General features: G+C 39.5%; 1 protein-coding gene across 3 annotated transcripts in view; it reads right to left on the bottom strand.

Moving 5' to 3' along the window:
- Window positions 1-119: 119 nt before the first annotated feature.
- Window positions 120-27,313, bottom strand: part of ARNT2 (aryl hydrocarbon receptor nuclear translocator 2) — a 109,345-nt gene continuing 82,151 nt past the window's right edge. For 2 of the 3 annotated variants that reach the window (XM_062583807.1, XM_062583809.1), the window contains 8 exons: window positions 23,229-23,380; window positions 15,513-15,585; window positions 15,228-15,351; window positions 10,932-11,031; window positions 8,246-8,384; window positions 5,995-6,160; window positions 3,142-3,278; window positions 120-1,139 (listed from right to left, as the gene is read on the bottom strand). In XM_062583807.1, the coding sequence (XP_062439791.1) occupies window positions 1,041-1,139; window positions 3,142-3,278; window positions 5,995-6,160; window positions 8,246-8,384; window positions 10,932-11,031; window positions 15,228-15,351; window positions 15,513-15,585; window positions 23,229-23,380 (990 nt within the window). In that variant the 3' untranslated portion in view covers window positions 120-1,040. The remainder of the gene's footprint in view (window positions 1,140-3,141; window positions 3,279-5,994; window positions 6,161-8,245; window positions 8,385-10,931; window positions 11,032-15,227; window positions 15,352-15,512; window positions 15,586-23,228; window positions 23,381-27,313) is intronic. The other variant, XM_062583808.1, reaches the window with a different exon arrangement.

Raw genomic sequence — 27,313 nt, 5'->3', positions numbered from 1 at the left:
AAGCTCAGATGATTTTGTTGTAACAGGCCACCACCTTGCACTGTTAAAATGTGAGCTTTCACAGTACAAAAAAAGTATTTCACAGAAAGGATATGCAGCTAAAACAGAAATGATGATCTGGATGTGTTTATAGTCATTTTTATGAGGCAATCATTTTGGGAAAGCAAGAACAATATAAATTAAATCAGCTAGTGAGAAATTTATAGAATTACAGGCCTCAGTTCAGTGCAAAAACAGACTAATAGCTTATGTAAGTAAATGTTTGTTCTTAATAGAGAACAACCTGAATTAAAAGTAAGACCTATGTGAAGTGATCAAGAATCCTCCAGCTTCTAAATTCTCCACATATACTGCCAATCTTTTCAGTATGCTCCAGAATGGACCCCTTTTAAAGGCAAAAGAAACCAGTATGGGAAATCACTTCATACAGCACAAGATATACATAAAGTACCAAAATGTACACACATTCAAGTTTAAGTTAGAAAAGGTGGAGCTGAATATTCTGGTCAGAGGCCTATGTTATATTGTTTAATCTCACATTTAAACAGACCTAAAAACTACAAGAATAAAAGAAAACAGCATATTGTGTCTGCTTCCAGAAACTTAAGTTTAAAGCAAGGCATCGGAATTGAATGGTAGGCACTGTAACAAGACATTACCTTACCTTTTCTCTGTTAGTCTTTGTTACTTTTTTTTATCTACTTAAAAATTACCAAAAGGAATATTAGGTATCATTCACATTCAAATATTTAAGACTCAGAGACTTTTTTTTTTAATCAAGCAAAGTTTTTCATCTCTGAGGTAGATGACAATAAAACAAAATAAAAAAGGAGCTGTCAATGAACACCAACAAGTGCTGGAACTCCTCTGTTGGCACTCACGCAACCCAAGGAGGAGAGAGTAAGCCCTACATCACTATCTGATACATGAGAAATGTGACTTCTGTTTTAGTAGCTTCTACAGAAATGCAACACAGAAAAAGCAGAGCCAAAAATACATTGAAACGGCCTTGGAGAAGAACTTCATTTCTGCTTCACAAGCTACTCAGAAAATGGTGGAAACATGCCCAGATCAGCAAAATCTTCAATGTTGTAATTGCCAGTACCCTGCGTTGGATCCCCCGGCATTGGCAGCATGTCCTGTGTGATAAGTAAAATCAAAGTGAAGTGTCACTTTCTAACACATTATCCAGACACAAACTGTTTCCTGTTCATCTTTTCATTGTAAAACCAGAAAAGACCAAAGGCTAGATAAATAAGGTGAAAAACAGACCTGTGCAGGGGGGCTGGGTTAAGGTTTACACACTGCTTATGTCTTGCTTGAGCTTTTCTGAAAGAGATGTGGGACTTCAGCAGTACAGAGATTTCAGATTGCTCTCCTGAATAAACTAGATTTCAGCAACCTATACATTTCTCCCAGGTGGAAGCAATTACGAAATATAATGGAAGTAGTTTGTGGCAACAGGCTAAGATACGGGACAATCACTGGACTTGATACTTGAACTCTAAGGACACTCTGGAGTGACAAGTGCTTAACAGAAGGTGAGGAGCTATGCTACTAATAATTACACAGAAACTTCAAATCTGTAGGGTATGGGCAAAGGCAGAAGCTGCTTTTACTCTCTCAGTGATTTTTTCAGCACAGGAAATGAAATCTTTTGATGACATGAAGACATTAAACAGACACGTGATAATTCTGCCTCTGCATCTCACTTATTCTTCAGGGCAAAATGTTCCAAATCACCTTAGAGTCTTTGTGCTGAAGGTGAATGAGGCGAAAGTGTCCTGTGGGATATCTTCCAGGAACACAAAGTGGTTAGTGGGCTTACTAGAAAGCACTTGTTATTCCTCTGTTCCTTTTCCTCATGGCCTCTGAAATCTTTCTGAGAGCTGAAGACAGCCCTCTGATTTCACTGAGGGCAGTGCTATATAGGAAGCACGCAACATCTCATACAACCAAGCGCTAGAAGCAGGTCATTTCCTGAGCCCTACTAGTTCTACACCTTCCCTTTTTTCAATTTGATTCAAGGACCTGGTTTTGGAGAACTATTCAGTGTGCACTGAAAGGAGCTTCCTGGTATCAGCACAGGTTTGTGGAGGATCTAACCTTCTCACTAGCGCCCTGTAAGTAAGTGTATTACTGCTCTTTATCCTCTGAAAAATGCTAAAGATTGGGCATTTACCCTGGCTAACAAGCTGACCAAGCAGCCCTCATGTGCTTCAAAAAGGCAGAGGCAATGGAGGAAACTTCTCAGCAGAAAGGGGATTTCATGGTAATTGCTCCCACGTGTCTTAAACCAAGTGAGGTCCCTGCAGGAGGCTTCAAAAATACTCAGCCTTCCTTCCCAGTCAGAGATTGAAGCCACAGAGAAAAGACATCCCTTGCTGAGAAAACCAGAATTTATGCTTGCTTTTCCTGTCAACCCTTACAATAATAAGCTCTTACTGCAAAGCCAAGTGTTGCCAGGGAAGGATCATTATCCTTACAATAAAACAAAACGTGAAAAGCAAATACGAAAGCTCTCAGAGTCTGGTCTGTGAAGGAATACCTAGCAAGAGTAGCTGTGTACTGAAAAGTTACCCCAAAATAACATTTCATAACAGTGAACATTTCATAAGATGTTCACTGCTTCATCTCTAATGAAGGCTTAAAACTATGCTTATCGTTAAAAAATAGCTGAAGAGGATTCTTTGCCAACTGTATGATATCTGACTGCGTTTAGCATTAAAAAATGATTGGCTACTATCTTCTATGTAGTAACAGATGTATTTCCTGCTTGAACTGTCAGACTGATTTCTAATTGGACTCAATTAGGATTTTAGAGGTCAGTACCAAGAAAAGACACACACTATAGTCAGGACTATTTTATGGCTTCTCTACAAAATGCTGAAGCCTTAAGTAAAGGGAGCAAAAAGAATGGAACACAGGAATTTAAACAAGCAATGTTGCTGCCTTTTGGCAGAAAACCAAACTGTCTAAGGTCTAGCTAACATCAGTTATTTTCAGTGCAAACCCATGGCAGCACACAACATAAGGTGCCTTTGACGGGCCATGCTAACTCCCAGCTCATTGAGGGCCAGCGTTACTCGAATCAGCAGCGAGTTTCTTACAATGACGTTGGGCTCAATGAACTCTTCTCACCTGGAACACTTCGGTTTGACTGGGCTGTGGATGTGAATGCTGGTCGCCGCTTTGCTGGTTATGATGCTGGCTCTGCCACTGGGACCAGACTTCAGAAGGTCTCCCCTGGAACTGGCCGCTGCTCTGACCACCTTCGGCTGGACGAGGGGAAAAGGCAGATGTCAGAGAGCAGCTCCTTCAAAACGCCTGCCTGCTTTTGAAACCTCATCTAACACCACTTCTGTTTGCAAATGAGTTTTAGTGCAAAGACCCTGAGTGACCGCCTGCCCCTGGAGGCTGGAAGCTGAAGGGAGTTTCAGCACTGATCGTAGGTTGCAGGCCAGCCCAAGAGCAAAGCTCATTGTCATGGCTGCACAGACACAGCGGGCAAATTGCTAACAGCAAAATGTACAGTGGCACTGTAAGCCAGGCAATAGAAAAGAATTTTCTAACACTCTCCCACTGTTTTTCAATCACTAAGAGGGAACATTTGCCATTTGACTAAAAAAGAAACAGAATATAGCATCTGAATGCTCCTTTTCTTCTTTAAACAGTCCTTCTTCTTGGAGCAGTGGGAGCAATATTACCTTCTCACCTAAGAAGCATGCTTTCAGACTTTGTAAAGGGATGTAAAAACAGTAATAACAACCAACAGCCTTGCTGTCTTAAATGCAGACATTACCTTGTTCTGAGTGCTGTTTGCAGGGCTATCTTGTCCTTCAATACTACAACTGCAAAATGTATTTTCTGCATTTATACGCATTTATAACATGCAACTTATAGCTAAATTATCATCCTGTTCATATGCTGATGGTTTCTTAGAAGCATGATGTCATTTAAAGCTCAGAGCAAGTAATGAAAACAGCAAGGTTTTATGGCAAATACACTTAAAATGATCATTTCAGGGACAGGGATTTCTTTCAAATAGTCTACTGGAAAAAAACATGAGGCCACGCACATCACTTCAGCACTTACTATTGCACATATACTTTTTATGAGTTCAGTCACCACTCACATTTAACTGGATTCTGTGTGATTTTACCCTGTACTTGTACAGACTGGTCCCAAATGTATAAAACACTTAGGCAGTTCTCTTTCTATTTGAGTTACCTGCAATGTCGTCTAAGTTAGCATTCTAGAAAACTTGCTGCTAGGAGGCCAGCTTGCTTTCCTGCTAAACATTTTCTCTCTTCCTTCCCCACCCCGCCCCCCTTAATAACTCCTACTATTTTTGCCTATTTCCCTCCCTACAGAGAACAAGGTTGGTTGATCTGATTCTCCCAGATTATCAGCATCCTCCACCAAGAGTTGAGATCTCTGTAATAGCGACTCTACAGGGATGCTTCCACATACTACATTGTATCAGGCCTCTGATAACCAGAACCGACAGTTTTCACAGAGAATGATAGAAAGAATGGAAAACTCAGTCACCACTCCATAGTCATGGCTATAGAAAATACAAGAACACGTCTTTAACTCAATCTTTTTTGGTGACAAGCTAAAGCAAGTAAAACAGATAAAGTGAATATTTTCCATGAAAATAAACAGGCTGTAGTGGCTTATTTCTAACACATCTGAGGTAGATAATTACATCGCTTCTCTTACTGACCTTACTACAACAAATAATTCAGTTGACTCAGAAATCCTGTAGCCATTTTGCTAGTCAAAATAAAATTCATCTAGATTACCATTTAAAAGAAAACTGCAACTTTTCTTTTCTTTTTCTTCCCCCCTTGCCCCCACCCAGAACAACAAATTGAAATTAACTCAGTGAGGCAAATGATGCTTCTTTTCAGCTAAACAATTATTGCCAGCCGGAGGTTCAAGACATTTGTCTTTGTAGAGGCTGTGTTATTAATAGAATCCAAAGTGATGTAGGTCAGGAAATGTTTCTCATTAGGTGAAAGGGTTCTTGCCAAGTAGTTTAGGCCCGAAATGCAGGCTGTCTCATAAACAAATGTACAAAGCCTAGTGGAAATGGAGTCATGAATAAGCTCTGCAGGAAAGCGTTCCATTTCAATATACTTAGTCCAGGCAGTGCAGCACAGGTCTACACTCTTAGTGAGGCTAATCTGCAACAGAACTTCAATTTTATTCTCAACAGACAAGGGAGAAACTACATAAATAAGCACAACACTACCTAAGCTTATTGGAACTGCAGATTATTATCAACCAGCAACATTTTTCATGGACTCCATTTGTGTTTAACACTGATTGATCCATAAATTTTTACTCTTGAATATGATTCTGCAGGTGGAGTGCAGCAAACCTACCAAGGCCTTCTGGTTCATTCATTGACTCATAGTCTGAGAGTCACTAAATTAACATATAACAGGAAAAGAAAACCATTTTAAAATATGTCACCTTCTTTGGTTAGGTTAGTAAAAGGGGTTCAGTGTGGGTACAGAAAATCCTGTCCTGCTAAGTTCCAGTAAACCATCTCCAGACAAAAGGACATCATCATGCAGCCAGAAATTTGAAAAATAAATAGTAAAAAAAATTGGCCTCTGCCATTTAAGTGTTCTCCTGAGAAGTTGAAAGAGACTGAACCTTCTAGTCACAGCCTAGGAGGACATGTACTAGTGATGCAAGCAACTTTTGAGTCTTTCATGACGTCATTTAAAGAAAAAAAAGAAGTACTACAGTATCACAAAACATCACAACTTTCTGAAGTCTGCTGGATGTGGTAGAGCTGTAGCATGGAGGAAACAGGTCATCCCAGACCACTGTGCACAACAGGAAAAAGCAAAACCCTTTTACACTCTGGATTTCTCAATAACAAATCCACCAGAACAAGTTTGATGATTTTAAATGAAGTTAATACTGGAGTTTAATTTTTAGGTGCATTTGCGTGCTATGTTGTTTAAAACTTACCAAACCCTGCACTTCGGTTTGCTAAGCTAGAGTAGGCATTCCCACTTGGAGAAGATGTGGCAGGGCTGGAAAGAGGGCTGTATGATGATGGATCAGCTGGATAAGTGTGACTTGTTCCAATCCCAAAGGGTGATGACTGAGCCTTGCCAGACTGAGATGGAATTTGCTGAGGAAAAAGGGGTGAAATAACAGAATGAGTTTTCTGTTGAGGAGCAGCACAGCAGACTTGAGTTTCAACAACATAAAGCAAAGGCTAAATAAACTCTGCAGGTGACAGCAGGCATATTATCCCTAGTTCAGCAATATTTAGCTTCTGTCAAAACCAACTTACTGCTGCATGTGGAAAACAGCCAATTATAAACCAACACTACCACTCTCCCACTGATCAACTTGCACGTACTCAGTATCAGAGCTTTTTGTAACAACCTGACTTTCTTCATCTCTATTACAAGAATTAAGCCCGAACTGAACAGCTGTAAAGAATTTATCTCTGTTTGCCAAGTTTTCACAGTGCCACAGTAAAATCACAGTTATCCAAATTTCCAGAGAAAAGGTGCAATTTTCAGATGGTCAGAGTCTGCAGTGCTTGAAATTTCTTTGACCATTTCCCAAAGTTAATGAGTTGCTTTTTCTCCCCACTTAAGATGTACAGGGAGCAAAGTTGTCTTGTAAAAGGCTTGGGAAGGCGTGTGAATCACCAGCCCTGGAGAAGGGAGGAAACAGTCTAACTTTACTTTAAACGGGCAGCTGAGTTATCTCAAGAGTATTAAAGAAAACATCTTGCTGTCACTTTCATCTATGCAACAGCTTTGTCATAGAATCTCCAGGAATGTTACACAAATGATTAAGCACCGCAAGACTGCTTTGAAACAGGTACACGAAGACTAAGAGAGGTGAAGCGTCTCACCCAAAATCATGTACTATAATAACACACAATGCTACAGATAGAATCTGCTTGTAAATTATTCCCTAATTCTCCCATTACGGACAAATCGTGCAGTTCCAAGAAGTTTACTGCCTAATCGGTTCCACAAATAGAAATTAAAAATGGTTACATCTCTGGATACTTTTAATGATGTGCACTGTTACTGGCAATCGGCGTACTCAAGCAGAGCTATTCGCTTGGACAAACACCAGGGAGTTGCGGGGGTGAGGAGGGAGGAAACAGATCCCAACAGACATATAACGTGATGAAGATGCTATTAAGTCTTCAGCTCTATTCCTAGCTAAGCCATCATGCCTTTCAAAGGTTGCCACAATTACAATGAGTGCACAACATGTCACTTCTGCAAGGCTTAACTTTTCCTTTATTTTAGTTAGGATGCATGAAGGAATTACCAAATTCCCTACATTCACACACAAATTCTCTTGACTGGGACAGCACCTGGACAATCAGAAGGATGAGTAATTTTTTAAAGTCATTATTAGCATCCTTTCCATATTTTTCAAAAATGAAAACTGTGCCAATGTTTCAGTTGGCTTTCTTTGAAGAAGTGTGGTAGAATAACCATGGCACAGTGAGGGCTGGGCAGCATCAATGTGATTAACATACAAATAATTCAATTGCTGAAAATTATTTAGTGCCTGCCATTATTAGTGTGCCATTCCAGCCTATAGACCAACGGAAAGCCAATAGTGATTAGGAACAGCATTAACGCTAGATCGAATGCGACTATTTTATGTCTTTAAAAGAGCTTCAAAACAGGGTGTTTCTCATTACCCAGAACAAGAGGAGACTTCAGGGCTGGCACAGCGCTGTGCTGCTCAGCAGAGGCTGAGCTGCAGTGGGCAGTGCTCATGGAAGGGCAGTGAGCTGTGGGCTCATGCCTGGCTTTGTATGCTCCACTTTCTGATAACACTGCTAACAGTGGGTAACATTGCCGGGTGTTAGGCTGTGGTCCAAGAAAGATTTAATGCGCAGGCTTAATATTAAAGCCTAACAGCTGTCCTGGTTATTTCACTTCAGTGCACACATGAAAATAAGTGTAAGACTGAGATCTTCTATTAAGATTTATGTAGTGTAGCAAGTGCCACTATTACAAACTAAATGCCTTTATGCACGGGGCAGCCATCTCAAGCTTCATTACCTGTCAAGGAACAGAAGGGAACTGATTGCTCTCCAAGCACAAATGAAAATGACAAAGTGTATTTAATCACATGCCATTATATGTGGCATGTATGATTTCTTCTATAAGTAGTACACATTGCAAGCCTTAAACGACCAAGAAAATAAAAGACCTTTAATCAATACCTGTCCTGGAAAAGGTGGACGATTTCCTGTCCAGGCAACCTGACTCTGATTTAACTGGCGAGATATCTGTGTCAGATTCTGGCCTGTTGATGAAGATGACTGGATGTCGTTCACACCGGGCACATGTACCACGGATGAACTAAAGAAGCAGAAACAGAGGCTACTGTATTCCAAATACTGAAATTTTGATAATCATCACATTAATATGTTAAATTTGTCTTAAGTAAAAATTACTTAAGACCATCAGAAAACTAAAGCTAAAATGTCTATTCAAATAGACACTGAGAGCAAAATTATTTTGAATTAGACTTCTATAATCTCTTCAAAATAACCTGCAAGAATAAAATCAGTCTAATACAGTGCATGAACATTTAGTTCCAAATTAACTTAGCAGCTAATACATTAAAGAAGTTGTGTGCAGAGAGTATTCAAGCTGGTATTTCATTTTAAATTTGTGCTTATAGTCAACAGTATTTAAGTATTTGATTAAATACCATTCCCCAATTAAGATGCACAAGAAGATGATATGCATAAATATTTCTTTATTTGTTTCTTACCAGGGAAATGAAGGAATGTGTGTTATATATTAAAAATACAAGATTTTAATTCCTATTTTCACCACCAATGCTAAGAAACAGCATAAAATTACATATATCCAGGCAAAAGAATAATAAAAGTATAAGAATAAAAATAAACTACAGTTAAAAGGTTTGGAATTAAAAAGAAAAATAATTCTGAAGGAGTTTGTCTGTGTGTTAGCTATTCCCTAATTACTGAGTTTTATTATAGAGAAATCCCCCTGAAATTCCTCATTAAAGGGAAAATTACATGAGGGACTGCTTCAGTTTATCATTTTCTTCTCACAGAAGTCTTCTGTCCTACTGTTCAGTATATATTCATATGCAACCACACATTGTGAATGTGCATATATACATATATAAAAACACGAACTGTACAAATGCATTAGTACATCAATTAAAATAGCTTGCCCTTCCTCCAGTCCAATCCCAAATATCTATTTTCACAATCATTTTACATAGAAAGAGGAGACCCAAATGGGAAAAAGAGTAAACAAAGTTGAGCAGAGAGGAAGCAAGAATTCTGAATCCTCTAAGGAGACTGACAGAATCCCTCCTAGAACAGCAAACAAAACGTGGCAGGCATTTGAATAAAAGATTTGCTATTCTGTGTTTCTCTAGCTGCTGAAAGGGGAATGTCTGCTTAGAAATTCTTTGCAGAGTCTGTATTATTATTGTTGTTTCTACTACCATAGGGTGTCCAAAAAGGGAAATTTGGATTGGAAAGTCCATCTAACTGGCTACCCTGGAGGCACATCAGCATCGCTGGGGAGGGCTGGCCCTACTGCCAGCACCTTCCCAGTCATGCTGGTGAGTTCCTGGCATAATAAGCTGGCACTGCACCTGGAATATACATCTGCACACCAGCAGTTTTCAAAATGGTGCCTAAAGTCTGCCCAGGTTCAGTAACCTAACGTATCCACCTGGAAAACACTGATAGAGGACAGTTTATCGAGGGTAGTAATGCTGGCAGATGTGCTACTGCTTGATGTAATAGAACAGTAGTATAAAAAAAAGCTACAGTTAAACACTAGGAAAATTAACAAAGGAAATAAATAAAACATATGCCAAACTCCAAGGTGGCAAGTCAACCATCCAGTAATGTACAATATCCAGTTAGAAGACATTTAGTTTACTGCTATATTGCCCCTCAAAGTTATTCTTGTTTTTACTTGGACAGAACACAAACACAGTAACTTTGTTTCTCCCCACCGAGATTATTAGCAATTACAACTTTAAGAACATACTGATTTAAACAAAATTACAGTTTGAAGATGATTCCTAATTCCTGGAATTGACAATGCTATCCTCTGAATGGCTTTTCCTTCACTTTCAAAATCTTGGCTTCATCCAAAACAGGAGAATAAACTTCAGTATCGCTGTCCTAATACTGGAATCCTAAGGTTAGTGACACGGAGGTAAATATAATTGCTGTTACCGCATTCTCAAAAAAGTCACTGGAAGTGCATGCGAATTCTTAAATTTCAGATTAGCCAAATCTGTACACTGCCAGCTAGTAGGCAGCAACATCCACTCCGAATAACTCAAAGATACTTCAGAAAATACCAGAATGCCATCTCATATGTATTCTGAATTTGCCTCAGAAAACTGTTTCTGCCTGTGTCCAGGCCTCATCAGAGGCTACAAATGAAGCATCCCTTGTTCCCACTAGTAGTGGTTTTCCTGCTGGCTTGGATCACTGACAGATGGTGTCCTTCAAGTCAGCTTGCAGACTGCAAAACTACTGGGAAATAAGTGCAAAACAACCTAGTTCGGTTGAATGTTCCTCAGTCAGGCCTCTGGGGCTGGTCCCAATCACCCTTGGAACTTCCCCTCATGCCTTTGTTGCTGCTTCTTAGCTTTTTCCAATTATATCACAGCAAGAAGTATCTATCTATCATTTACTATTTTTAACAGAGATTCAAATCTTCTCAACTTGTAAGCCTAGTCCAGGTGCTGAGATATCATGTAGGAGTTAAGCATGCACAATGAAAAAAAAAAATCATTCATATCATTAAGCCAGCCCCATAGCCTTAGATTTTGTTTCTACCAAACCAAAGTGGAACTGTCCTCACTTTCAGAAGCTCATCCTTTCAGGACTACAGTACCTGAAAGTCTTTCCTGAATGTCCTGGCTGAAACGGGCTTCCTTGCGAATAAAGCTGCTGGTTTCCTGCTGTGGATGCTGAGGCCATCATTTTTTTATCTGCTACAAAAGAAAAACAAATCACGAGAAGAAAAAATTTAGGGGTGATAAAATGAAGGCATAATTATTTAATGGAAATTGCAATGCATACACACAGCAGGGTTCGTTTTTCTCTTCTTAACCGTTTATGAAAAAGCCTTATGGCATACATAAAAAGGCTATATGACAATTCAGTATGTTAACCGGAGTCACAGCTGTTTTGTGTCTTTTTCACACCCCCTTCCCCAAATGTACTTTATTAATGCTATTGTTTGCATGGAAAATAATACTGGTATGTGTCCTCTGGGCCACTCAGTCCAGACACCAACAGCAAAGCTTCACCACAGGATTAAATGCCACCTTGAAACAGTTTGTTTTTGTGTCCCCACTGGAAGCTGCTCCAGATCACAGAAGACAGGAAGGGGAATGGGACAGAAAGAGTATCTCTGGACGACAGGAGAAGTGATGGGTGCACAAGTCCCAGCAGTAGACTAGAGAGGGGAATGCAGCTTTCCTGGAATAAAGACAGAAGAGTCTGCCAAGCGCAATGGAATAAGGCCACAGGAAATGAGCCTGACCTGAAGGAGGTCTGTGTGGGCCTGTGTGGCCTACTTGAGAATAGCCTCAGGGAAGGGTACATTTCTGACACCAGGAGAAGCACTCCAGTGCTGCTGCTGTTACTGTAGCCTGTTTGTACTGAGGTAGCAGCTAAGAGCCCAGACCCAGCCGGATTAAGTACTCCACAAGTAAGGTATCGAAGAGCCCCTGTCTTAACTTGCTGACAGTCTCCTTCCCTCAGGGAGAGCAGGAGCAGAGCACCTGACTCTCCTGGGCAGTCTGGTGGCTTGCCTGCAAATCAGGGTGACCACCTGCAAACCTGGACAATCCTGCAGCCTCTGACTGCAAGAGGGCAGGCTGCAGACACTTTTCTTTCAGGGTGTTTGCACTACTTGCCTATGCACAGGATCTGTAGCAAAGCAACACACTGGTTTCTTACGGTCTTTGGTGTCCTATAAAATCTAATGCTTGAAGGAGCCATGAAATAGGATGCATCCACCCCACTGGGATGCAAGACGGTCTAACAGAGCAAGTAACACACACATGCAGATGCCATTAATTTTTATGATCTAGTCTTACATGGCAACAAAACCACTGGAGATCAATCTCTAATTGAATGAAACGAGCCTGGGTGAAAAAATGCCATTCAGTCCTATAGTTTACTATTCTGAACCTGGATTATTGTAAAGCCCAGAGAAACTCTCACTACTATTACTTTTTTTTCCCTATAATAATTTAAAGGTTTTGCTCCATCATTCCTCCATCGTGTTCTGTATTTCCTTTTCTATGTCCACCAAGTGCAAAACTCCTCACAACCAGCTGATCACTTCATACCCATCTCAATCCTGCCTCATCTACCCCTTTGCTCTTTTCAATTTCTCCTCCATAAGATGGTCTTCTGGGCACAAGGCACATTCAACTCACAAGTAATGCAAGACTCTGCTTGAGGTCCTGAGCTTTTAAGACCTGGTGAGTCTGGCCCTCCAAAGGCCTCCAACACACACCAGCTCTTCTCTGCTACCTGTCTGTAAGTTCTTATCATGTTATGTTTGTAGTAAGACTCCAAGCTCTCCTTCCCAGAAGAAAAAGTCATCTCAAATTACTCCAGAAGAGCCTCAGAGGAGGAGTATATATGCCACTGATGCAAGCTGCCATTGCTTTTTCTCTGTAATAGAGACATGCAATTCCTCACTGGCTACATATTGCCCAGCACAGAGAACAAGTCTGGGCTGTGAACCTACACTGCCATGTAAAAAGAAGGGGAAGAAATAGAGACAAGAGCTAGGAGAAGGCTGTGGATACAGTAGGAAGAAAGAGTTGAGAATGGGTTAGAATAAGGATTTCTTTGAGAAGAAGGATAAGTCATTTTGAGTTTTTGCAATAATCTCTCTCTTGCAGGAGGTCTTACCCTTTCTAGGGCCAACATCTACTGGGATATCAAGCTCTCAGGGTTTGCAGAGAGTCAAAATCCTGCATGTGCTTCAGATATTTGAGTGACTTACCAGCAAAATTGAGAATGCCCTAAACAAACTGGAATTCCTCAAGTTGGTCAGAGTTGCCATGGCAGTTACTGGGGTTTGTGCTACAAGACAATGCTAAGAGAAATGGCACAGCTCACTTCAAATCACCTTGAAGACCTCTTGCTTGAGTTGCATTAAGTGCTCCTTAGCCACATCTCTGACTCTTACTCACATCTCTCCCAGATGTATTCCCACTTAGGACTGGGCTCTACTTCTTTACTGTCACCTTTGCTACAGCACTAATAATCTATTTTGTTTTGGTGTTTTACTGGGATCCTCAGTCCTTTTTCTCTTTAGATCCTTTCCCTGTACTGCAGCCCCTTAACTCGTCAATCATGTACTCTTCTCCCAGTAGGACAAGTGTTTCGACCCACAGGATAAATATGTCCTTAGAAACTGCATCATCCTGTGCCTCAACATATTTGCATGAATAGGTAAAGCCAGACTTCCTCTCCCCTCTCTCTTTTCTTAAATACATGTGGCTACTGCACATGATTATGATCAATCTCCCTGTGTCAAACCTGTATTTATCAGTTCCTTAAAAACAAAATTAAAAAAAAGATACCCAGGAATCAGATTTGGTATCAACAGAATGCAAATGTCTTGCAGGCAGCATGCAGGTTTGCCAATATTGGTTTTGGACAGTTTATCTCCCCTCTAACTGAGAACTATCCCTTTTTATCATTCAGAGAAGACCTTGATCACCACTCCCATGAGAAATTTAGGCAGGGTGAATGTCCCAAAAAAAGCAGAGCCTGTAAATTGATAAGACTGAAAAGAGTAATGGTATTTCCAAGAACATAACCTCACAGCTTGCTAGACCCTTAACCCTAACCCATCCCCACAAACAGTTGAGAGTTGCCTGAAAATGAGCCAATAAGGCAGCCAAAAAGCAAGATGTTCTTGCTTGGAAAAACATATTCTGGTGTTTGGGGTTGGAGTCCTGCTACTTTCTAATGGACCCCTTTTACGGCCTCAGCTGTTGACTTCACTGTTAGAGTAGACACACAACGATGAACAGGAATAACAAAGGTCCCAGCAACAGGAGGACAGAATATCAAGTCTCTCCTGCAGCTACACTGCCTTCTCCGTTTGAAAAGGTCAAGTCAAACATAAGAAACCAATGCAGTGAGGTCATCTCCTAACATCCCTGGACTCAAATCTCATGGGTTGTTTCCTTCATGCACTGTGTGACTTGAACATTGATTTATTTAAAACAAATGTAAAAACTTTTCTTTTTCAGTGAGGAAGGTTTAGAACAATAAACAATTAACAAGTTCTTCCATGAGCCTGGTTTCCTACAGATATATTTTGGATGATCCATTCAACTGCCAGTTTTCTGAATGATTCCTAGGCAGCTAAGCTGGGGCTACTTTGAGGCTACATCTATCTGACTGATAAGTTTACTGCTACCTCTTGGAACAGGGCTGAGATCTTTCAGTGAGGACACTCAGCAAGGACTTTTCTATACTCACAGTAATTTCCATGAAATGTGTTAAGAATTTATACTATTTCTGAGACTGCTATCATTCTTACAAATACTTGCCAAAAGGTTAAAAACAGGTTTGTGGGGAAAGAAAACACAGGACTCGCAGAGAGATGGACAGACAGAATGACTAGAGATGCCTCATCTCCCTAGGAAACAAGGATATTATTACGCTTCAGAGTAGCACATGCATCTGAAAACTTCAATGTAAAAGCAAGTGATTTAAGAAAAAAATGCAGGTCCATCTTAAGACTTCTTAACAGTTTTCTGAATTCATGTCTATTGAGATTAACTGACACCTGCTGTTTAAGAAAGAAAATATATATTTAGAAGCTGCAAGTTCTACCCAGCAGATTTATTATTGATGAGCTGCACAGCTTAAGTGGCTCTTGTGAAATGAAAAGAGAACCAAAATCAAGCAACTCCAGTGACAGCACAGCAGTCCTTCACTCCTGGCATTTTGCTCCTCATTTTCTTTGGGGTAAATACCGACTAAAGACAAATTCAAATAAACAATCTTGAAAGACTGACTTTACCTGGAAATCTCCCTGCCACATAGTTAGTACCTTTTCTTCATTCTCATCAAGCTGCGTTCCAGATCATGTAACCATGCTTAGCATAATATTAAAAATTAAATAGCAGAGACAATAACTTACAAGCAGCTATTCCAGCAAACATCTCAGCAAATCTGGGATCTCTCTCTTGGGAAAAAATAGTATCTGGCTTTTCAACAGACTTTCCACCCTCATGGACATTGGCTGGTATACTTGGAACAGGCACCTGTTGAGATATACAGATGAAGGCAATACCTTCCATTATATTTGACAAAAAGGCATTCAGGGATAAACATAACATATTTTTATAATTCTGCCAAGATCTAACATTCTTCCGCATTTTAAAAGATCAGAGTCCAAAAATAAAGAACTATTAAGCAATTTCACCTGAGATAAGTCATAGGATGACAGCCCATCTCTTTGATGTACTTCAAGCTCTGCTTGCTGCTGCTGAAGTTGTCTGCAAAAGAGAGAAAATTACTTCAGTTACAAAAACCAGTCAAGATATAAAAAGGATCAGCCGTGGTCTTCTCTTTTATACTCAGAGTGAAATGTCTGTCAGTTAATTTAGGAAGTCTTTTCTTGTGAGATTCATCTGTTTTTAAAGATTTCTGACTGAGAAAGCTTACACCAAATGAACGTAACAGGGCCCATGAAAAGTTTTTTTCTGTAATAGCAGAGAAACGTGGGTGGGTAAGTAATGGAAGATGGAATACATCATCCTCATAAAGGATTTGAGGATGTGCTGTTAAGACGACGACAACATCTTTTGCACATTAAAAATGAATATATTAGGCAATTTCCCTGATCCTACTGAAATAAATATAAACTCTCATTAATATTAATGTATAATCATGCCAATCAACAAGAAAAACTGATCACAGCTCTCTCTGAAGCATGGCAGACTAAATGCAGCAATCTGTTAAGCTAGAAGGCAATGAGAAAAGAAAAAGAGAGAGCACTACATGTAAGTCTTTTCTGTAATAACATTATTTGGCTCCCTCTCCTCAGGATCAGAGTCCAGATTCTATTTAATTTTTGAAAGCTTTTAAGGCATCAAATCTCAAGAAATAAATTACTCTTATCATTGCATAAAATCAAGACATTACATAGAATCAATTTGTGTTCACAAATGCTACACAAACACAAGGCTCCTTTTCATGTTGCTTAGATGTGAAAAAAATCGGTTCTTTAAACAAGATAAGAATCACTGGAAGTAACAGCCTTTATCTGATTATAAGAACTTAGGAAAAATTAAAAATGTGAAAAAATTAAAAAGAAAAATAGTTCAAAGGAAACTGAAACAGGCAATAAACTTTAGAAGTATGTCAGAATGAAGAAGCTGAAAACTCTGAGGATCCTTGAAACAGATTTGATTTGTGTTTAATGTCAGGCACTGTTACTTTACAACTAGGCAAATACCAACAGATAAAGTCATTGGAAGCTGTGAGAAATAACTGGCAGGTGACATTTTTTATGGATAAAGTCTGGTAGGGACAGCATACAAGTGGTGCTAAGCTACGCATATTAACTTTCTACATTTACAGAATCTGTTTATGAAAATGTACAGATACTTTATACAATTGTAACATATCTAGCATAGTGATTTTCTGCATCAATTTCTTCACTTGCCTTTTTAATTCTAAATTAAATTTAATTCTAAAAAGATACAAACTCAAAGCTCCTAAATTATTATTCTAAAAAAAAATCGTATACAGTTACATTAAGTAATGCTATTGGAAATTTTGAAGTCTCTGTAACAAAACAACTTCAACACAAAATGGCACTGCACAGTAAAGTTTATCAAGGACTAAACTCTTTCGAAATGAAAAGCAAAACTGCATTCAGATTAGCATTTGCCCCTTAAAATATGGACCTATGCTTTGTTGTTTGGAGTTGCATCATGCACAAGTTGGGTTATTAGGAACCCCGTTTGCCCAAGCATATGTCTACATGATCTTCTGCAGACAGACAAGCTCTATTCTGAGCAAAGTGCAAGAGCTGCACCATCATTTAGCCCAGCACTGGGCTAAGTTGTGCCCAGGCACCGGTCTGACCAAGTAAGAGGCTGGCGTTCCTGGGGCATCCCCCCCCCTGCCAAGCACGCAGTATTTTGGGTGCTACTTCTGTTAGAAAGAGCCAGATTTTGGCTTTTTTGACCTACTTGGACACCTTTCGGCATTGCAAAGTCTAAAGGCGGCGCCAGGTGTGCAATACAAAAAAACCCAAGCAGTTTCTCTGCTGAGTCAAAGGCAGGCACAAAGGCAGAGCAGAGGGAAGCCACCAGCAGAGGTTGTTATTCATCTAATTACAGGCCATGAGGAAGACCAGTAGAGACTCCTGTTTACGAAAAAGCAAAGAAAAATCAGACACACTGCTATCACTCAAGCCAATTCTCAGCAGCTCACCTAAATGTTCTCTATAAATGTAAAATAATATAGAAGAGAAGGCTGAATTTTTGGTACACCTCTGACTCTGAAAGTGCAGGAACAGTCCCTCAAAACAACAGTTCGGCTTTGACCTGAGCTGCATAGCATTTCAGTTTAAGCTTTTAGCATCACAGAAGTGGAACTGGCATATTTTGTGATCATGTATTTTTTCTCAAGTGCTGCAGATAACACCACACTTCTGCTTCTACGGAGAGACTGTCAAAACGTTTTGCATCTTTCACTAACTGCTGCTTTCTGTCACTTGGTCAATATTAGCAAGATGACTTTTGGCCTGAGGGTGTGCAGGCAGCAGACTATCTGTATGATGCTCTCTGCTTGGTAAGCAACAAAAATACATAAAATGCTGGACTGACCAGAAAGTTATCTGACTGTGTATAAGTTCTGACAGCTGTCACAGTTTTTGTATGCTTCTGGCCTCTTTTCGAAGGAGAAATTCAGCTAACAGACAGGAATTACTCACCATGTGGCCTTTTCCCTGAAAGATATATTATGGTATGATAGACAGTAACAGTAGGAGAGATGTTCCAAAATACCAAGATTGTGGATTTCAACATTCTAGATAATCAGGACACATTTTTGGTCACTTGCTTAAGTATTTTTTTGTTTTGTTTGGTTTTTTTTTAATCAAAATCTTTCTTAAAATTTTGAATTAGATAGATTCAGATTGCAAGTGACTGAGAGAAACTTCCAAACAAATTGAAATAACAAATTAGGCACAAGCTGGTGTGAAGGTGAGGAGCCACTAGAACAAGGTACTAAAGTAGTTACTAGGTTTTTCTGTCCCTTGATAACAAAGGTTTTTCTGTCCCTTGATGTCCCTTTCAACAAAGACTTGGTGCTTTTCTAGAAGACACTTTACTCATGCACTTGTTATCAGGCTCCATGGCAAGCTGGACAAAACTCTGTGACCGGCAACACAGACACAGGATCAGAATAGACAGCCAAAGACCTTCAGCAAGCCTTCTTTTGTATCGTGAGTAAAACATAGAAAAAGCTAATCCTCGACGTTATCAAAGAGTCATGGATTTTCCTTATTATTTTAACCACTAGAAAAAAATACCTAAAAATTACCTCTGGAACACAAAAAGGTTCTTTGTTCTGCAAGCATAAAATGCTTACTTTTTTTTAACAGAACTATGGGAGGTAATTTAATCACAACAAATCTAGGGGGAAGTTTTCCTAAATACCACCCTGTGGACGATAAACACCCATTAAATCCTGTTGTTAACGTGAAAGCTAATTACACTGTTTCATTTGTTTTTATTACCAGTGACTTGGGTGCGTGTGTCAATAAACAGCACATTAGGTCTCTTCTGTTCCTATTAAAGTATGTTTTCTTGATTCAGCCATATACATACAAATGAGCCAAACAAAACAGCATACTTATCAGTTATTTGTTTTGTAGGCACTTCTCTAACTCAGCGCTCCTTCGCCCTGCTCTATCATCTATAATACTCGTTAAGCTACAGTACAATATAAATATCACGTTGTGTCAACAGCACTGAACTTGCACAGCAACCTACCAAATCTACTCCTTATGAAAACCAAATACTTAAGCACATCTTCACTGAGTTGTACGTAAGCTATGCTGCACTTGATTCCAACTGAAATGTAAAACCAGGTTAGCATTTTCTGCTCTTGATTGCTGCTATTGTAAAAGTGTTCAAATGAGGCTTGAACCACGCAACAATTCAGGGCACAGCTGGCCAGGGAGAGCTTGACACTGCTGTTGTGGTCACTTCCAACATTGCCATCTCATCAGCCCTTCTGACCAGACAGTACATGCAGACCCCTTCAATAACACAATTTCTACACCATTTTTGTAAAAAAAAAAAAAAAAAAAAACGGTACAAATCAAGTTTGGGCAAAACTCAAACTGCCTTCCAACTTTCAGACCAAAATCCAAATCATCCCTGGTTTTGATTTTGATTTTGCAACTTAAAGCAATAAAAGAAAGAAAAATTTCCAGGCTCTATACACGACACCATGCTCTATACGCGACAGGAAATAAGGTATTGTCTGGGTCGACACAGGATTCTGCACGCTCTGCAGGAATGCCTGGTCACTCGGGGGGTTGGTAGGAAACCGGGAAACCCCTTGGCTTAAACAAGGGATGCTCACTGTAGCAGGAGGTTTCAAATTTATTTAAGTAAATGTATTTGGAAGAGAAGGGAAGATTCTGCAAAAATTCGTTTTGACATTGGAGTGTATCAACTAAACACTAAAGGGACTTGCTCCTTTTCCAGGCATCAAAGTAACCAAAAAGGATCTGAAAGAAGCAACACTGTATCCTTACCAAGCCTTTTTGATTTAATGTTGGCACACATACTACTTGTATCTATTTTGGACAAAAACGAGTGAATACAATGGCTGCAACAAGGCCTTTAAAGTTCTCTTTCAGTTAATCTTAAAATTTCTCTCTTATAGATTACTGTTTCAAAGTCACCAATGTGAAATGGTTGGTCTTACACAGGCCTTGAGAGGTCAGATTGCCCACAGATGGCAGAGGGATCATGAGAAAGTAACTCCACTACCATAGACTGGAATTCTATCAGAATAGCTGATCACTGGTATTTTGGCCCTTGAGAATCAAAAACAGAAAGTTTCTCTGCCATGAGCATGGACTGATTCATCTGGCAGTCTGCCCCCAATATTGACCTATGCCAGCTCACTCAGTGATGAAAATCTTGAGACCCAGCACAACTGCAGGATTCATAAATGGATGCAGTGGAACATAGGACTCTTGGGCTTATAAAAACAAAAACATCAGAAGTTTCAATGAGGTCAGGAAAAGAACTTTCTATGTATGTAAGGTCTTTAAGAAATCATTCATTCATCACCATGATGGATTATTTTATTCAAATGTTGCTTTTTGTGTTTCTTATATAAATGCTAATCAATTATTATTTCTTTCTGGAACTCAAACAGCCCCAATTAAACAGGAAGATGTGGTCTAACTGAGGACTCACACAGCACAAATGCTAAACATTAAATGCTTCATTTCTCCAGGAAGTTTCTCTTGGATGACTGCACCCAAGAGAAACCGAGAGAAGTTTTATTTTCGTTTTTTTTTTTTTTTTTTTTGCAAGGAACTAAGTGACCATTTGAACCTAACGTTTCATTATCCTTCCACACCAAAGGCAAATTTGGAAAGTTGACTGTTTGAAGCTCCAAAGGAATATCCTTAAAGAAAAAAAAAAGCACCAAAACAAAACAAACAACAAAAATCAATCAATCTCCTCAACTGGAACCACCACTGCCCTCTACAGTCTTTTTGAAAAACATACTTCACAGATCAATGCAAAATTTGAGAACTTTACCCTTAAAAGGCAGATACACAAATGTGCACACTGTGGCTTTAAACTATTCTAAGTTAAAAACACACTTAAATATAGATTTATCAGATGCCTTGTCTTTAAAATTCATACTCAAATTTAACTACCTCAAGCCTGTAATTTATGGGGTTGGATACATTCTCAGAATTAGAGGCAAATCAATATCTGCTTCCATGCAAAATTGCATACAAATGCTCAACAGAAGACACCCTTGGCTGGTCCCTAGGGGAAGCACTTTGCTGGATCCATGACATCTGCCAACGTGTAAAGATGACGCCATGCTGGGGTTGGTGGAGAATAACCAGCCCCAGCAGGAGTTGAACGAGCAGGCAGAAATCAACAGTTACCACAGTTACACCTCCCCAAGGCATAAAGGAAATGTGAATTTAGAAACTGACCCCCAAAAATCCAGGAACAGACAGAAATAGCCCTGCATTACAGTAAGCCCTATTTGCACATTTGAGAAGTGGGAAAGAATGGGGAGGAGGGAGAGAAAAAAGTTTAAATAATGCATTCTTTCTGCTATTTGAAAACAAATATATAACAGTTTGTATCTTGCCATCAGGCTAGAACATTTTGAACATGACAGAAAGGAAGGAACATCCTCTGTGAAAGTAGCAGCAAGCAACTTCCATATTAGGTCAACATTTCTGGGTTGTTATTCAAACCTACTAAGACAGATATAAGAAGAGCCAGAAGTTGGCATAGTCCTACTCATTACAGCAAATACTGTGATGCCAAGCTGGTATAGTCAAGTCTTGGAAGAAAAAAACATTCCCAGAGTCAACACAACGGAGTCTATAGGTCAGACTTTCTAATCTCCGGACTCCTGGGAATCAAGTATAATTAAACTAGCATGGGACAGATTTCAGCAGTTGTCTCTTATTTTGCAGGCCTGTTTTCATATTAACAAAATTATTATGAAAAGAAATATAGGGAAGTAGATGTGTAGAAATATCTCTTTTGGCAGGGAGATAATCAGCTGTCTGATTTCAAGACATATTTGCTTGTTTCAAGGAACTGAACTATTCAGTTGTTTAAGTCCAATAGTTAGGGTATGCAGGGAAAAATGAGCAAACTGAGTGTTACGCTGGGTTTCAAATGACTAAAAGCAAGGCCCTTCTAGTCCAAGTATGTGTCACATCCAAACAGCTTTACTGTTCCCTAGTTTGCTCCTAAAGAGAGACATTTACTAGCTTTCTAGGTTCAAATGCCAAAGCCCCGGGGGGTTAGTTTTGCAAGTGGCATCTCCACTAGTAGACTGCTCATTCACCATTTCCGTTATACACTCTAACAGGTTTAGATCTTAAATCCAATAATTTCCTCTGGGTTAAAAACTTGGCAAAGAAATTAGTGGTCATACCAGAAGCAGATTTTGTTTTAGAAACAGATTTAAGTTTATATTGGAAGGAAGAAATATTAAAAAAAAAAAAAATCTGTAAAGCAATGTTATTGTTATTATTATTATTTATCAAATCCAAATTAGCTTCTGCAGTTGCTGGCTCACAATTCAGAAGGCACCAAAAGTTTCTCTACTCCATTATGCAGTGACAAAAGTCCACTATACTGCGAGAGTGACTCTTCTTTTAGAAGCAGCTCCATGAGCTGCGGAACTAAACACCTGTTTTAATCTCCTTCTAACAGGTTTAATGACCCATTTTTAAAAGTATTATTCAAAGACAAGATGATTTCAATCCCCTCTTAATATGAGGTTGGATCTGTCCCCAGACTTGAAGACAGTCCACCAGATCTTAACTGAGTATTAGCAGCCCTTCCGCCTCAAGCTCCCTAGGAAATCACTTTGCCAGCTTTTATATGCTGTAAGAGTCGACTTAGCTCAAGGAGAAGATGACCAGGACTACGACACACTATGATCACAGTCCACAAGAAAAAGCAGTCTTGCCCACACATGCGATACTTGTAAACACAGACCTGCAATTTTTCTCTTTGGTTTAGGAACCAGGCTAACCTTTCTCCAATACCACGACAGCTGCTCTGCTGCTGGAAGCCCTGTGCTAGTTAATGCAGCCTGGACTGAGATCTATGGGCTTGTCTAATGACATAACAGATAACTGACGTTTACCTCTGGTGCAACCAGATCCTGGAAGCACCACAAGATAATGACAGAAACAGCTGTAGCTGCAAGTACTTCTGATGCAGAAAACCTCTGTCATAATTAATACTGTTATACAGAAAATAAATACAACTGGAAACAGGCTACCACAAAAATCTGAACATGCATTTACACTGCTGATAACAAAAAGCAATGTTTATGTTCTTCCAACATCATATACGTGAGCATCTAGAAAGGCACATACTTTACATTAGTGTTGGTGCAGATGATGTATTCAATCTCATCGGAATAAGGATTCTGAAACGTGAAGCTGCTGGTTCTGATCAACATCCATTCCCGGTTTTTGGTACGAAAACGATACATCACAGACAGGACTTGACCTTTCAGTTTCACAACCTGCAAAATCATTTGGATAGGTTACTAACAGCAGATTGCTACCTGCTGTGCAAATGAATAGTAAACAACATAACTGGTGTGTTTTAGACTTAAATTACAGAAAGATATGAAAACAGTGGAGACAGTCTTGATACAATGAGAACGAACAAAATTCATTCTATGTTTGCAGTATCTCCTTTAGAATTAAACCTTCATGCTCTGTCGTACAAAACGTCCTCTTCCAATTTGCATGTGAGAAGAATATAGATTCAGGAAACAACAGGTTGTGCTGTTATCCCAACAGGAAAGTTTTAAGAAAGTTTTAGTGTGGAATGTTTATCAAGAGAGATTGACAGAAACCAAACTGAGGCATTTTTTTAAATATTTATATGAAAATCATAAACCAAACCCTGCAGCAACCTGAAACAAAAGCCTACAAAAAAAATGTTTTATGAAGTTGCCTATTTCCTTTTCTTCTTGGATACTTAGTTATCCAATTCACATATGTGGCATCTCAAATTACACCTTAGAATCAAAGTTGAGGATGATACTTTGATTCTAAGGTGTAATTTGAGAAAACATATCTGGCTTTTTTTTTTTCCAAAGATGTTAGAAGTCTGACAGTCTTTATGCTAGTGCAGAAATCTGTCTTCAGATGACTACTGTCTGGCTCCTCAAACACTGTGAACATTGCCTATCAAGTGCTAGAGATTCTCATTCCACAAGCCTGCTTGCATCCTTGGGTATTCTGATTTATATGTCCCTGCTGGATTTATCTTTGTCACTTCTCTTTACAGGTTGTGACAGCCCTTCCAGGAAAGTCCAACAGAAGTGCTTAGTCATCACAATTTTTAGACCAGCTTATTAATATGAATGGAAAATGATGGTGGGCTCCTGCTGGTAGCTGAGAAGGAGATATTTCTTCAAACTCAGCCCTTTTCTTTGCAGGGCAGTAAGGTTTGTCAGAGGGCTGGGGAAGACAGCTTGGGCCCCCTTCAACTCTCCCATCATGATTTGGAAGAATCACGAGACATCTCTTGAATGTCGCTTAAAGACAGAATTGCTCCAAGATGAAAGACCTCAAAGCACTGCTCAGGATGGCTGTGCTTTCTGTTGCCAGGACAGCTACGATGTATCAGCCCATCTTCTGAACTAAATGTCTCTTCTACCATCATATTAAGAGGTAGCAGACGGACCCTGGTGAGCTGATGTCGCATCCTGACAATTTCTCTTCTCAAGCACCACCACGCTAACTCAGTTACTCAAGAAATGCACTCTCTTAAAAAGCATCTGCTCATACCTCTATTTGGGAAGACATTATAACCTATGTCCCTGAAGGATAAGAAAAGAATAAATACAGCCCATGAGCTATTTTTAAGGAAGACTATTCAATAGAGCCATTTCCAGAAGTCCCTGCTCAGTGCCTTGGTCTCACACCTAACCAGAGTTCTGCTGAGCATCTACTCCTTGTAACTGTCTTTCACCAGCTCTTTCTAATGAGATCAAATGCTTTAAAACATCACCCTTGCACACCTGTTCCCTTAAAACAATCTTTCCTGTCTAAAGGCAGACAAGTCCTCTTACACCTTATTCTTCCCAACAAATGAACAGGTAGCAGGAAGTATAAGAAGTCGTATTATACTGCCCTATAACATATAAAAGTCTCCAAAGAACAATTCAGAGCTCTGAGGGAATACCAAGAGAGGGAACTCAAATATTGTTGTCATGAACAAGCTCAAAGTGGAAAATGTTTATCATTCACAATATATACATTTATACAATGATGTGCTATGGAGATCCCCTCAGCCCCCTGCAAGCAATGATGTAATTACCAGGGATGGGAGGAGAGAAGCAAAACACCACAAGACTTGGATATGGAAACCAAAAGCAGTGTTTAAACTGCCCAAGATACTGTAAACAAAGATGGGAGAAAGGATAAAGAACAACTTCACTACATTTCTTCAAAAAAAACATTTGAGTGAGAAACTAGAAGGAAAAAGAAAATCAGAGAAGGGAAATCATTAATAAAGGGATGAAAGAAGAAGAAGGATGTAAGTACAAATGGGAGAGATCAATCAATTAGACAACAATTGATGAGAAAAAAAAAAACAGCAGAAAAAAATAGCCCCGTGGTCTGTCTCTGATGTGTAGATGATTTTTTCACTGTTGCATAAACCCAGCAAGATCTTGCAGAGATGAAGTAGACCACGGGGTATGAACTCACAAAGAACACACAAAAGCCAGCAATTATGTTGGATGGGAACAAGATACAAAAAGAGATAATTGTAGATGAGAAAAGTCACAAGTGCTTTGTCTCAGATTCAACAAAATGCTTAGCAGCATGCTAAGCTTTCAATCTAATGGGAATTAAGCATGTGCTTAAATTAAACAGCTCTTAAGGGCATAATTGAATATAAATGAACCTACCACATGCTTATGGTTAGGTACATGCTGCAGTGCTTTGCTGAAATGAGCCTTGAAATTCGTGTGTGCAATACCTGCCAAAGTTAAAGCACCCCATTTCAAAGAGCTAAGCTGAAGCTGATAAATAAATAAAAATACCCACTTAAAAACAGTTTCAGCAATTTTACAAAGCAAGGCAGAGCTTACGCATCTCAAGCAAAGACAGTTTTTTGACTGAGCTTTCAGCAGAGGTTTGCTACTGTGTGCTTGAAGGAAGACCTGTCATTGCAGCCTTAAAATCACAGAATCAGTAAGGCTGTAAGGGACCTCTGGAGATCGTCTAGTCCAACCTCCCTGCTCAGAGTCACCTAGAGCATGTTAGACAGGGTTGCATCCAGGCGGGCCTTGAATACCTCCAGAGAAGGAGACTCCACAACCTCTCTTCAGGTTATTGAGCAAACCTAGCATCTTTGCATTAAAAATAGACAGGCCACACAATAGATCAGGTGAAAGAATATCTGTGAGCCTATCTAAAAAAGGCTAGAATGGCAGAGTGCTGAAAAAAAGTGCTTCTAACTTTCTTAAGAGAAAGGATGAGCCACCGTGTGAATGGAGACAGCACCAATAAACTAATGTCTATGTTCATAGTATTAATCAAAATGGAGTGAGAATTCTTCACTTGGATGGCCTATTTGTTTAAAGCTCAAACAGAATTCATATATCTGGTAACATCCAGTTCAAAATTTGCCCTTGATTGCCAAAGTTTCATTGAAGGCAACAGTTGGGTATCAAGTGAGGGATTTTATCACTAGACTACTATGGGCAAAAATCAAGGTTTTGATGGCAACAAAGACAATGTAATCATGGGCTGTCTCAAACTGAACCACCAGGCCCTGGACCCCATGAACTCTGGAAATATATGGCCTACCTCAGACTTTGAGGTCTAGATCTATCCCCACTATGCAACAAGCATGGATGAACTTAGGAAGCAGCCAACCAAAGAAGTATGCTCAAATATTTCTACACTGGCACTGCAACTGCATCGCATATGTTATCTAGGAATATTAGTTTAGGTCAGGAGAACACTTGTAAGGTTTAGTCATTCAACTGGCACTTACCTGGGCTTTTTGCATTCATTTTTTTTAACTGCTTTTTCACCACGCTATCTCAGGGGTGCCTCAGGGAAGCAAGGGGAAGGTTTACTGCAAATAAATGCCACATCTCATTGTGGAGTCTTAATCCTTAACCACTGGAATTTATTTTTTATTAGCTATCTACAGCCTGTTTTCCCTAAAAGTAGTTACTTTAGCAGAAACCCAGTATTTACCCTCTGTCTTTATTAACAAGTAATTGGGTTTGGAAATGGTGCTCCAATCATTCCCCAACTCCTCCTCCTCCCCCCACAAAGGGCTGCATTTCAGATTCATTAGCTGGATACAGGATTAAATGGAAGCAATGCAAAGAGGAGACATACAGTCTTCAGTAATGCCCAAAAAAGTTCAAAATAATACTGAAGTAAATGGCTTTTTCTAAATAAATGCTTTTGTAGTT

The sequence above is a fragment of the Rhea pennata genome, chromosome 10, assembly GCF_028389875.1.
Source record: "Rhea pennata isolate bPtePen1 chromosome 10, bPtePen1.pri, whole genome shotgun sequence".
Lineage (NCBI taxonomy): Eukaryota > Metazoa > Chordata > Aves > Rheiformes > Rheidae > Rhea > Rhea pennata.
This window is presented reverse-complemented; position numbering and strand designations above follow the sequence as displayed.